This window comes from Phalacrocorax aristotelis, chromosome 2, assembly GCF_949628215.1.
Source record: "Phalacrocorax aristotelis chromosome 2, bGulAri2.1, whole genome shotgun sequence".
Taxonomy (NCBI): Eukaryota; Metazoa; Chordata; class Aves; order Suliformes; family Phalacrocoracidae; genus Phalacrocorax; species Phalacrocorax aristotelis.
This window is the reverse complement of record NC_134277.1, coordinates 35,889,022-35,902,834: the sequence shown is the minus strand read 5'-3', so window position 1 is coordinate 35,902,834 and position 13,813 is coordinate 35,889,022. Positions and strand designations below refer to the sequence as shown.

The window sequence follows — 13,813 nt, the reverse complement described above, 5'->3', positions numbered from 1 at the left end:
GGTATTTTGTATACTTTATAAAGCTAATAGTTCTTGAGCATTTTATTTTTTTAAAAAAAATTAAAATTTGATCAGCCACCAGCCAGGAGTACTACAGACTTATCGGGGAAAAAATATAGTAGAGCACTTCTAGCTGCTGGCTGATGGGAGTAAGGTGGGTAAAAAAACATAGCCTCAGATTTTCTGAGGGCTTCAACACCATCATTTGTTTAAAAAAAAATTCAGTGAATGTTCAAAAGATAGTGAATGATGCCAACATTCTGATAGCAGCAATGCCGTTTAGTTTTCTTTTAAGATGGGATGAAAAAGTTTGTGACGGTACTTTTTTGGGAACAGGACAAGGAAGTGATGGCAAGAGGCTGGGGTTGGGGGAAAAATTTAGAAGGCTGCAAGAGGCTGAATTTTTTTTTGTGCTACTTGATTGAATGCATGAACCCTTTGTGCCTTTGACCATCACTACCTAATAATGCTACATTTAACCATTTGCAGCCCATTTGGACTTTGCCATTTTGTTCAAAGAGCAAGCTTCATCTTCAGTTTGATAGAACACTTGATCTGCTAGAGTGTATTTGAGGCCATGGGGGTCTCTGCTGTCCGCAGATCACATCATACTGCTTTCAGTTACCACGATGGGGGAAGGTCAAACAGTGTTTGATCACATTGAAAGATAACGAAAGGCTAAGTTTACATATCCAGCCGCTGTTATGGGCCACACTAAGCCACTTTGAAGGTTTAAAAAACTATTACAAGGAGAAAAAAAAAAGAAACCAACAACCTCTCTAGCCTGGCTTATAATAGATGCAGCAGGATTTATGCACGTTCTGCAACCAACCATTAGAGAAGAAAAAAAAATGTCAAAAGGCAGGGATAACAGGAAAGTTACCAAATTTTTTTAATTTCCGAATGTAATTTGAATGATGATTGTGGTAATAGTGACACATTCAAGTTTCTACAATAAACTTCAGTCTACCTCAGTTTAAGAAAAAAAAATGTGGCAACACATGGTGCATAAAGACTGCTGTGTGTGTGTGTGTGCGCGTGCGCGCCTGTATGTGTGTGGTCGACAGAGCCATGCTATTACCTCTGAACCTTTTTTTGTGATGTTTTTTGTGCATGAGATGATCAGAATCACCATGCTGCACTGATTTGAGGGGCACAACGAGCAAAAACATTTGTTTCATCATTTTGTTATCTACCTCTTAGGTTCATGTTGAAATAGAGGCATTACTACATAGACTAGATAATTTTCCCAAAGATCATTGTTGTACAGATTAGATAATTTTGAAAATGGTCTGAAGTGTTTTTCCTGCATCTTTTCTTTACTAATTGGTTTAAAAACCACAAACTTATGTTGTAGTTTTAGCAAAGAAAAATGAGTTTCTTTTCCTTTTTTGACAGTGACCTTCATCTAGCCTTTAGCATAATTTTTTTCTTACAATGAATTTAAAATTACTGAAGTATGAAAAGTCATAGCATTTTGATTTTTGTCGAGGCTTAAGTCAGTCTGACGTTCCTTTCTTAACATTTGAGAAGGATTTGACTTCATTATTTTCCATAAAATTTAAGTTACAAATAGGCGCTGCATTTACATCTGCTGATTTAATACTGTCATCTCTCTTAAATTTCTAGACTTAGTATGGTAAATCATGTTTTTCTTTTCAATTGAGACTTGGTAATTTGGAGTATTTGGGAATAGCTAGAAAGTAAATACTGTAAATGATTTCAGTATCCACAAAGTATGGATCATTTTTCATCTGTAATGTGCCCCCCAATGCAGCTCCACTTGCCAGATGCCTCTGAATGGAATAAAGAGTTTAACTCCTATCATCAGATAAAGTTGTGTGGTGTTTTTTTAAACTAATGAGGCACACAGACAGACTGTTCTAAGTATTTGTGCTGCTTTGATCAAGTTGGTTTTCTGTCCATAATAACTGGATAAGGACGAACAGTCACCCACAGGTATTCCCTAGCTGCTAGGCCATCCAGCAGCCAGGTTACAATGTTTGCGCTACAAGCAGTGACTTCTGTGGCTTATAATTCATCTGCCTCCTACAACAATGCTCTCCAGTCTGTAGGACAACCTCTAGTTCATGGTTTCAGTCTTATGCGGATCATTTAGGCTGGTTTGCTGTGGAAAGGACGTGTATTCAACAGTCCTCACCCAGGGCAAACGTGAAGGAATCTCTAACAGGTTTGAAGCAAGATCTGCATTCCCATTTAACTCTCTTTTTTGGCTGCTTTTTACCTAGTTGTTACTTCCGTGCTGTCAGGGTGATGAAGCGGTGTAATGAGTGTGGCCCTTGGATAGGCAGAACCAGCCACACTAGCAAGCAAATGTGACAGCAACCTGTATCTCACTGCTACTATTGCTACCCAGGTGCACACCACTTGCCAGTGAGGTGGTATTGCCTCTCCATTTAGATCCTTGTTAACGTTATTTGGAATAGAAATGAGACTAGATGTTTAACTGAATGCTTCAGAGTGAGGGAAGGATTGGGAAATGAAGAAGCATCATGAATAGTAAAATTCTGTATCTTTCAAAGGGGGCTGGAAAACCAAACCTATTTTCCAGACTCTCGTACCCTCCCACTTGTCTTCACAGCTCATTTACTGGGACCAACCACCAGAAAGAGGGAATTGAAGAAATGATGTCTGTAGAAGACACTGCATAGGGTATTGCGTTTCACAGGGAACTCTAAGCTCATTTTTCATGCCAATATTGAGCCTATCTTCTTGGAACTAGCATCCCTGCCATTTGAGCAACGCAAGATATTAAGCCTTCCTCTGTATCGCTGGTGCATTTTGTGACAGCTAAAGCCCTGATTGTTCTAAGCATTTGCTTAATCATGATGCTTTTATTTGCTTCTAACCTTCCACAGCTTTTATTCCTAAGCTGCAACCTCAAAGGCATGCGCTCTTTGTATTAGTTTCCATTAAATGAAGCATGTATGCTGTGCAGGACAGTATGATTTTGACATGGTACTAGGGCATAGGATTTTTAGATTAACATGAAAAATTGTGGAGTAAGCAGTCAAGCAGGCTGTAACACAGATGTTAGCTCAACTGATGAATGCAAACACTGCTTCATAATGAAGTTACTCAAATGCAGTGCAGGAAATCGGTGAAATGATGACCAAAGTTTCACCTTGACAACTTTCTCCTGTTCATCCCATCATCAAGAGAGCCTGGACAGAGTCAAACCTGCACATACCTCTGTACAGATCTGTTGACTCACTGGACAAGATGCTCAGTACTTATTTCACACAGAAATCACCTGATTGGTAGGACTGAAACAATTCCCAAATGTTTTCCTTCCAAAAGGGGTTTAACATTGCAGAATACTGATCGGACTGTCTGTGCTAATTCCTAGGTCCCAGCTTTCAAGAGGGTCAGGCCAAAGGCTCACCAAGTCGGGCAGGTAACCTGGCCAGGGCATCATGGTAGTTTGGCAGAGATTATGACTGCTTCTGTTAAACGGGGGATGAAGATCTTTTCCTGGGCTGGCAGTTCTGATTATTTAAGTAGCAACCAGTGGATGTTCCATATAACTCCTTTTCACAATGTGCTTTCACAGTAAATTCAGTTATACTTTTTTTCATTTATTTTACTGGGTTTTGTCTCCTCAGTTCATTTGACCTTTTTTTTTGTCTTGTCTTACAGACTGTTACCTCTTTCCAGCTGTAAGAGTCTGTTCAGGTGGAAGCTGTTCCCTATCTCTCAGTGTTCTTTTCTGGGCGCTCCTTTTGTTACTGTGCTCTTTGAGACAGAATACTATATGCAGTTCCGGTTACGCCATTATATGAACCCACATTTAGTAATATTTGGTGAATCTGCCTCTATTCATCTAGTGTTACTTTTCTGCAGCAGCAAAAGGCAAATCGTTTCAGGGAACGATTCAAAGTTATACCATGTCCCTCCTAGGAAGAAAGGCCTTATTTAGAGCCCATCACTCTGTACAACAGCCAAGGTTATCTTCCCCCATGCACATTACTTATTGCCAGGTTATCATGAAGCATTCTAAAAATCTTTCTTTGCAGATTTCCCAACACTACCTTTATTTTGTGGGCAAAGCTGCTTTACCTGCATAGTTTAACTACATTTAACAAATGCTCCTTGCTTAATTTGCAGAGCTATCTGCTGCCTTGTATCAAAGAGCAGGTGACTGAGGACTCTCTTCCTGGCAAAAGAGAGGCTAGACACAGCAAGAAAACATGACCAGGTTGAAATGAGGGAAAAGGTGTTTTTGTTTGTGTTTGTTTTTTGTAACACCCACACAACCAAAACCCAAGGTCATGTTCTCTGATATTATGAACAGCAGCTGCTGTGCAGGAAAGAGGTGCAGACAGAACTTCAAGTAGTTTGTGGGGCTACAGGGGTAAAAGGTGATTGTTCTCAGTGTTCATGATGCATGGCAGAGCAAGCTTCTCCAGAAGGAAGAGATCCTAATCTAATGATGAAAGCCCTGTCCTGTAGTGGAGAAAAGCATCTTGGTTTACACAGACAAGTTCTGTTACTATCTTGAAGCTCTTCTGATTATTAGACCATGCAGCAGTCAGACTAAGAACACACTGTGGAATGACTTACAAAAGTGCTGAACAGTCCAGTAGCAGCAAGCAATCCTCAATGACCAAGGGCTTCCTTTAGAACTACTTTCACCCACTTCAAAGGAGCTGAAGGTTTGCACTGCCACAGCGTGTTGCCTCAGTGTCCTTTTCCAGAAACTAGGTGAGAGGTAAACTAGGAGAGGGGCCCGCTGCACACTTAGAATGAGCTGAATGTTTTAACATTAAGACAAGGAATTTAAGCTCCTCAAGTTTTGGATTTTATTATTATTAAAAACAGATTGACCTTGGCTGAAAAACTGACTTAGTGTTAACTCAAGACACATTTATTTGTCACTGCTACTCTTGGCTTTTACGTGCTCAGTAACACCAACCTATTTCCTCCTTCAACTAGAACATGACTTGCTTCATTGTGACCAGAAACAAATGGCTTAATACAAGAAGCCTCATCTAAACTGTACTATTTCACATAGTTTTTCCTTGCAGCATTCAAGTCTTTTTTGCACTGCCACTACAGGCAGGTCTTTCAAAGATACTACAAAAAACAATTACTGTAGAGGCAGAACATGAATTTTAGGGTAAGTAGCTTAAGCAGCTGTCTTTGCCCCACTCTTCTCACTGCAAACTTCATTGAGACAGTGAGTCCCCCAGGAAGTTCCCTTACGATAGGACTCCTCCTTTGACATTTTACAGTTAGACTTGATCTTAAGGGTCTTTTCCAACCTAAAAGATCATATAATTCTGATCATTTTTGTAGCTTGGTCAGAACTTAACCTAGGCATATCCAATAAATATATTCTTTTGTACTGCAGTGACTGCTAAGTCAGTAATCAAGACTCTGTGTCTCAGATCTGTGAAGGCTCACTCATTTCTTTTTCCACTCAGCAGCTGCATTAAGTTGTCTCAAGATGATCACTGCTGTTAGGACTCAGTCCAAATATAAAGTCTTCTGGCAGTGACTGTGGAGTGATCTGTGCTAACTGGTCATCATAGGAACCGAGGGTCCATAGCTTCTCCAATTCATAAGTCTCTCGTGTCTCTGGCAGCATGAAATGCATCACTATGCCACCTGCACAGAAAAGAAATTCACAGTAAATTAACATGAACAATTTGTGCCCCTGGAGGGGGAAGAGTGCTTTATAGTTCAAGTCTTCCACCCCCATTCTGGCTAGATACAACAGGTCACCTGATGGAGCCCTCTTCTCAGGTTGCTGATTCCAATTCTTAAACAGAGTTAGGAATTGGTCAGTCCTTCAAAAGACACCAAGTCTACAGCCAGGAGAAGGAGAGGGACTATACTCTGGTTTAAATTAAAATGCTATCACAAGACTCCAGACCAAAGTAGTTATGACTTCTAGGGGACAGAAGGAAGTAAGCTGAAAGAAATTTTACTTGAAAGAGCCCCTTCCCTAAGCTTACAGATCTAAGAAAGCTGAAAGTCCATTCCCAACAACATTCAGCTACAGCCAAGTAATTTTCCTTTAGGTGTGTTGCTCACGCTTCTCAGGTGGTTTTTTTAAGGAAACAGATCCAAAGTTTGATGTAATAAGGTTTTTCTTACAAGTTTTCATTAATTCTGTGCAAACAATAGTAGAAAATATTAATTCCAGTACTTCTAATGTACTCTTTTCTAGTTATAACTGAAAACCAATTGAAAGTTAAGGGCATAACTATCAAAAGCATTGAAAGTAAAGTAACCAGGGCTTCACATCACTGGCTGCAGTGCTCCTCACCTGCCCATGCTCTCTTTTAAGCCAAAACACAGTTAGGAGGGTGAGATTCTAGAGCTAGCCGTGAAGGAGAAATGCTTTCTGAATGCAGTCTTTCATGTTTGTGTAGGAAGTTTCACACCTGTAGAATAAAGAATTAAACTCAGTTCTTAGCACTGAGGTTTTTACCCCATGTCATGCTATGATCTGGACAGTAGAAAAGTCTGTTCAAAAGTTCAGTACTAGGGCAGCATACAAGAAGCCCCTGCTCCCCCAGACAGGGATTATAAAGACCTGAGAAAACTGACTGCAATAGCTTTTCTCTTTCTACTACTCTTTTCTTCAATTTATTAAGACCTGTTTTAGCCACTGAAGAGTAGCTTCTGCTTTCTTCTCAGTGCCAATGATCTTCAGTATCTCAATGAGTTCAAGCAACAACAAATGGGATTTTGAAACAGCAGAGTATTATCAACTCTCCACAGCAACCAGGGTTCAGTGAGATGCATCCTTCAGCATGTAGAACTTCATATTTGTCAGGTTCACAAATATTTACCAAAATCAATGCACAGCCAGTCATCTGTCTCTTTTCCTTCAATCTGAGTATGAGGATCGCTTTCTTCTTTGTGATGCTTGTACTGAGAAAAAAGCAATGGCAGAAAATTAAAGACTTTGCATTTATTTAAAAGCACTCAAACCTAAGAGATAAGCGGGACTTTGCTGAGCAGTCTAGAGTTGTTTTAAATCTGAAATGGGTTAGATTACTCAATGCTGGTTCTGGGGTCTGCACAAAAAAGTAATATACACTTGCAGCAGTGGAACATAACCACAGATTTCTCAATGGAATTCTAGTGCTCAGAATTCCCCTACAGTTATGAATGAATTTTACAGGTATTTTTTTTTTCCTCAAGCTGAATACTGAATACAATTGCTTAGCATTAGTCTTTCTGTTATAGGTTCCCTGTAACTGCCATTACCACGAAGTTTTATTTCCTTTCAGATACCTTTCATTGTTGTTTTACACTGGCTAGTTAAGGATGCAGAAATGGACACCAAGTTTATCCTCTTCTGAGATTGGGGGGGGGAACAGGTTTCAACCCATGTCACGAGGAAGGTATCCAAACAAGCCTCCTGCCTCTTGACAGCATGCTCGTACCACTCATTGCAAGGTGAAGGGAAAACACGACTTGCACACAGGTTTCCAAGCTACAGCACACTGAGAGTGGGGAGAGTGTAGCTGGACTGCGAAAGCTCAGCTAGGGCAAGGTAGTTAGCTCCCTATGCAACACGGTAGCTTTCATAGATGCCAGCTTGAAAGGCCCAGTTCTCCCCAACCAATACATAAAGCACCTAAGCACCCACCAGAGCTGAACAAATTTGACAGCTAGAGGCTTAAGTACTTTCTCTTTTGGATCTGGCCATAACCTACTCATTTCTTTACAAAAAGCATCACTAGAAAAAAGGGGGATGAAGTCGCCTGTGTCTTCACAGATGCTCCTTTATTCAAATCTCTACGTTATTTCTACTTGAAGCAGCCAATCAAAAAAATACAGAAACCTTTTTCAATCTTAAAAAAAACTAAACCAAACAATACTTATTTCAGCACAAGGCTACAAGGAAACTGAGAGTGAAACTGCATGGTTCTATCATGAAAGACAAAATACAAAGTAACGGGTTGTAACTGGCTAGCAAACAAGCCCTACTTCCCTGGGAAAGCAATTCCCACAAAATGCAACTGGTCCTGGTTGCTCCCACACAATGCTAGCTGCCGGACAACGCCCCCAGTTTCCAAACCGGAATGGAGAACTTTCAAAACTTAATTCAGAACTAGTTCTACCTTCATTTCCTTAAGATAGCTGTGAGGTATCCTCAAAAGCAGGTAACTGCCGAAGACTCTCTGCAAGTCTGCTTAGAATGCTAGAGCCCAGCACGCACTGCCATCACCTATGTAACAGAGGTTGGGAAGGCTGATCTCCACTACAAGCTTCCTTCAGCCTTGTCTTTAAAGACTGTGCAATAGTGAACAGATTATAATAAAGCCAAGTGCAAGTTTCTTCCTCTAACATGAAACCAGATGGGAAGGGGTAAGCAGTAGTTAAGACTGTAATTTACGAACTACTGGAAGAAAAGTGGGAAGACCTCATGCTACACCTGAGAACCTGTGCAGTTCAGTGTAAGTAAATCATGGGTTACTTAGATTTTAGATACAGTAATAACATGGGTTAACATGTTTAGATACAGTAAAAACATGGGTTTTAGATACAGTAATAGTAAAGCTAGCCAGCTGCCTAGCAGCACTCCCAGGCACCTGATCTGCTTTACGTCTTAAGCTTCAGCTTACTTTTTGACCAGAAAATTTTCAATGCCAGGCAAGCTCAGCCACTCAAAAATACTTGGCCGGGCATCCCAGTTTCTCAGGACGCCCAGGAGGACATCACATCTCCCCTGAGGCTCTGCCCTGGCAAAAGAGCTGCCCTTGCAGCCAGTTGTGGCACAGGCACATTTTTGCAGGGTCGGTGTTATTTGCTCATCTCCTAGTCTGGGGAAGACGGAAAGCTGTTGATTTAAGACCAACAAGTTAAGCAAGTAATAGAGTACATACTAAGCACTTACTTTTAGTATATTCCAATCACACTAATACAACTTCTAGCTTGAGGCAAAACTTTAGTTTGCAAGGATGCATCAGTTCCTGCGGGGAACACACAAAACTCCCCATACCTATTCAGACAGGCACTGAAAAGCAGTACTGTCTCCCCCTCTCTTCTTTCTCCCTTCAAGACTCACAGCTGAAACCAATGGGACTGGAGGGGACAAAGTAAAATCAAGAGCCAAAGGAAAAATGGGGTCAGTAAGGGAAAGAGTAGGCAAGCTACAGGTTAAGAGTTCAGACAGCTGATCGAGATGGGGGCTAGTCATATTCCTCACACTGTGCTTTGTAACAGTCAGATGGCTCTTTCCTGGCTGTGAAGTTTCTCGCTCCCAAAGTCTGGTCCTTACTCCTAAGCTTTACCTATATTTTTATTCTGACCTCCATTTTTGTACCAAAAAAGCTCACACTGCCAAAACCAAACAGTGCAAGACTTCTCTGCAAGGATGGCAGCTGCTGCTGCTTCTCCCTTCCTTCTGTGCATGCACAGTATCATGACTATTAACTAGCAGTTTGCTTTAGTAAGTCCATGAGAGGATCCTGTGCCTCGTAACACCCCGTCTTTTTTCCAGCCTTACAATACACCCAAGAACCTGGAAGTTTTAGGCATTAGGGTTTGAGAACAGTCAGATTAAGCTATTTTGAATGAGTGGGATTAGCTATGAAGCTTGCTCGGCGGAAGACAAGGGTGGACACCAGTCATCGTCACCATTTCACACCATTCTTCTACGCACCAAACTGTGCTAATGTCACCACTGTTATAAATACAGAAAGGTCTGTTTTTAAAATATATTCTCTACAATTTGAGTAGTGCTGCTAAAGGAAGAAAATACAGTTAGTTGCTAGATGTATTCAGGACTAAATAACAGAAGGATAATTAGTTTCATCTTGCCTGGTACATCCCTATACATGCAATCCTGGGGAAATTCCTTTCACAACATTTAAAACCCTTCCCCAAAAAACCAGCGAGTGCATCAGCAACTGTCTTACCATTTTCAGCATGTAATGCGCCATTGCATGGAGATGTCGTGTTGAAGATCCGCTCACAACTATAAAATAATTACAGTATCTCATTTCTGGAGGTAGCTGGATGACACAGATGTCTTTAGCATTTTCTTGCCTCAGCAGAGCTACAACAAGGTCAATGTTGAACTTTGGAAGAACAGTATCTGGAACGGACAGAAAAAATAGTGGCAATTTATCTTTTTAGTTGCAAAAATCAACCACTTAAGACATAAAATGGCAAAGAACTGAATCATAGCCTAAGTTAGGCACTCACTATGGACTTCAGTTTGATACTTGCAAGGCAACATGAACTAATAAATTAAAAAATTTTTAAAGCTCCCAAAGTTGAGAACTAAGCACTTTTATGGTAAATAACACTCTATCACTAAATATAGAGGTTAGCAAAAATCAAAAGTTTCTTTTAGGTAATGTACTTATTTCTTCTTGTTAGTAGTTAAGAGTCAATGCTATCATCAGGTATTTGTCAATTAGGATGAATGAAACCGAAGTACTTCAACAGACATTATTAAAACAACAGATAAAATTAAAAATATTTCAGAACAATGCTATTCAACAGGCCTGTGATAATACCTGGTGATGAAATTACTCTAAAACCTTAAGTAGATGAAATAAATATATTGAAAATGGAGTGGACGTGATGCAGCATGAAGTTACTTTTTACCTTCACACTGAATAAAGGCACTTCTTTTTTTCCCTAGCCTGTTCTGCCACAGAGGATTAAGATATTGTAGGTAAAGCTTTAGTCCTTCAACAGTTTAAGCAAGCCAGTTTAGAAACTAGTAAATTAGTGCAACTACCTTCTGTTCACACCATGAAATCAGTTTATTTCTAATTTGCCCTAATTAGGTAGATGCAACTTGTGTGCATACTTAAGACATAATTTGAATCTGTCAGCAATGCGTGCCTGCCACTACAAAGTGAATGTTAGTGCAGACCAAGCATCAGCACAAAGCCAAGCTTTATATTTACCAATATAAAGAAAAAGCCAAACAAAAGAACAATAGCTACATATAATTATATGCATGAATGAGGATATGAAATTGGATCAGATCTCTGTAAATGAAAGCCTTTGAGCTTAGGGACTGAAGCACTCTTTCAACTTTTGCTGTGGTCACACATGCAGAAAATTAGCAATGGCCACAGCTCCTCCAGATGCAGCGGTTACAAAAGTCAAATATTTGCCTGGTAGCCACATGTGAAGTCTCTAGTGCCTACTTAGAGAACGAATGGTCTAAACAACCCCAGGCACACTCTGCCACACTGAACATCATGGTTAGATCCAGGCTAGAGAAGATTTGCAGAAGGGCTACAACAGTGAACGAGCTCTGTGCACACAATGCTTATACCCGTAACCAGCCACCGTGCTACTAGAACTGTTAGCTGTACAGGGAAATTTCTTTGCAAGCATACATCGGAGAAACAGACATCCCACTCGGCACCGCTATCCTCACAGAAGTTCCTGTGTGTGGAACACACAGGCTTGGACTGTGCTGGCTATCAAGTCCCCACTTTACAGCAGGGCTGCGGTGGCGATGAGGGTTCAGCACAAGCACCGTGACCCCGAGGCCTGCGGCCTCAGACGAGGTAGGGGCGATCCCATCGCCCTGGTCACCCCCAGGATCCTCCCGTAGCTGCAGAACGAGACCCCGTCCGTCCGTCCGAGGCGGTAACCGCCTTCCCCAGCCGTTACATGTCGCTCAGGGCACTGCTTTCCAGAGCTGGAGGGCACAGGGCAGAGCCGAGGGCCTTCGGGACAGCGGCCTCCCTGACGTGCCGCCTCAGGACCACGCCGGGGCCCGGCAGGCCTAGCACCGTATCTCGGGCGAAGGCCGCCGTAGGCCGTGTGCCGACGCTTCCCGCCCGCCGAGCTGCCAAGTTCGAGGGCGCTGGAGCGGTGCGTTGCTAGCAGGGGAGAGCCTGCTCGGCGCGCACGCTCCCCGAGGGCACCTCCACAACAGTTAACCTTAAAAACCGTGAGCGAACCAGACCGAGGTACCCAGCGGGAAGTCAGGAGGACCGCGGCCGGTGTCGCGCACCGAGAGGACCAGCCGCTCGGCGGGTCGCGGCCTTCCCGGACAGGCCGCCCTCCGCTGGGGCCTACCTGCCGCCCGGCGCCGCTCCGCCACCGCCCCCAGCGCCCCGGCTCCGCCGCCTGCCGCGCCCCGCGCCGCTACGCAGCCCCCACGGGACGCCCCGGGAGGGAGCAGCCGCGACCAGAGGGCGTCCCCCGCCGCGGCGGAGAGGGGCCACAACAGCCGGCACCCCGCCGACAACGCCCGCCACATGCCCGCCGCTCCGCTCCGCTCCCACACCGCCGCCCGCCCCGCCAAGCCGCCCAGCCATTGGCCGGCGGCAAAGACGCCCCTCTCACTCCACTGGCTCATCCTGCCGTCGATCGGGCGGTGCTGCGGAGCGCATGTGCAGTAGTCGTTTCGCTGAGGGAAGCGGGTTGAGGCGGCGGTTGGAGGCGCCGGCGCTGTGCGTCTGCTCTGAGGAGTCGGCTGCTGGGGCCGTCGTGTTCCGTCCCCACACGGCCCCGCTGCCCTGTCGGGAGTCCCGGGGCGGGGGTTTGGTTGTGTTGATAGGAGCGTCGGGGCGAGTGGCGGCTGGGCCGCGCGATCCCCCTCCCCGCGTTGCGGGTCTCGTCAGGGTTCTCTGAGGGGTGTCGGGAGGCACGAGGCAGTGAAAGGGGAGGGGTCGAGGGGCAGGGACGGGACCCGCACCCGGTACCCGGCGCCCCGCTTTTGGAAAGCCTGAGAGGAGCAGACACGACGTGGACGCTGCCCTGTAAACCCTAATCATGTATCCCAGTTCGAGCTTCGTGCCCCCTTTTAAAGCTATGGTTTTATCTAAAAAGCTGCAGCTGGTTTGAAACGAATCTGTTTTTCTTGGGGAAGTATATTTTATGCTTGTGTAATTCCCATGTAGCCTTAATGGGCGCAGGGTAGTAGTCTTGCTGTGGAGGATGTTGCAAAGGCTTAAAAAGCTATGATGTAAGCAAATTCAAGCACTTATATTTGCTGTGGGTGAAACGTGTTTTCCTCCACCCTTTCCCCTGGATGTGTTGGCATTTACGCTGACAGTGACATAAAAAAATTACTGTTCAAACTGTTTTTCCCTGCCTCTGAGTATGATGGTAAAACAATGGTATTAGGATTTAAAAGGCATAATCTCGTGAAGACCTGTAGTGATAAAACTTTAGCTTTAAAGAAAACTCTGCTATGCTGTACAATGCTGGAGGCAGTCAGGTATACTAATAGGCCGCAGTGTCTGGATGTCTCTTGCAAAGTTTAGTTTGATTCCTCTACAATTCCTTCAGGGGCTGGTGGTTTTAGCATTAGTTTCAGCTTAGAAATACTTTTGGTAAGAAAAAAATGTTACATCTGATAAGCCTCTTCACAGTGTCCTGTAAAAAATGTTCAAGAAGAAAATGGGGGTAAGAACAAAACAAGCGGTTTGAAATAATACTTTGTTCTTTAAAGTCATTTTTAAAAAACATGTTACCCAACTAATGTTTCTGTTTGTCTTGATGACATATATAAAAAGATGTTGTTTCTAAAGATGATGTACATTTATGTTTGCTGTCATTTTTTGATGTTATTTCTTCAAAGGGGATGCCTGAAACCTGCCTTGTAACATTTGCTGACATTCACAAATCTGTTGTTTGTCAGCTGTTCTTGCCTTTTAAGGGCATGAAGTTGGTTTGTTATCCTGATCTGTTCTGAAATTGAGTTCCTCAGCTGTCGTCTGCTTGTTAAGAAAGTCTTACTTCTCAGGTTCGTGATGCTGTTGCCTTGAGTACATTCGAAGGGGGACTGCAAAAACTGCTAGATAACCAATGGTAGTACCAGATGTGCATGAGTGAACTAAGA

The 13,813-nt window shown here is 43.2% G+C and overlaps 1 protein-coding gene across 1 annotated transcript; it reads right to left on the bottom strand.

The window, feature by feature from the left end:
- Nucleotides 1-4,821: 4,821 nt before the first annotated feature.
- Nucleotides 4,822-12,340, bottom strand: MALSU1 (mitochondrial assembly of ribosomal large subunit 1). Its single transcript, XM_075083034.1, has 4 exons — nucleotides 12,043-12,340; nucleotides 9,906-10,084; nucleotides 6,825-6,906; nucleotides 4,822-5,631 (listed from the first exon to the last, which is right to left on the bottom strand). Exons 1-4 carry the CDS (start codon nucleotides 12,323-12,325, stop codon nucleotides 5,456-5,458), a joined length of 720 nt encoding a protein of 239 aa, XP_074939135.1. The 5' UTR covers nucleotides 12,326-12,340; the 3' UTR covers nucleotides 4,822-5,455.
- Nucleotides 12,341-13,813: the final 1,473 nt, after the last annotated feature.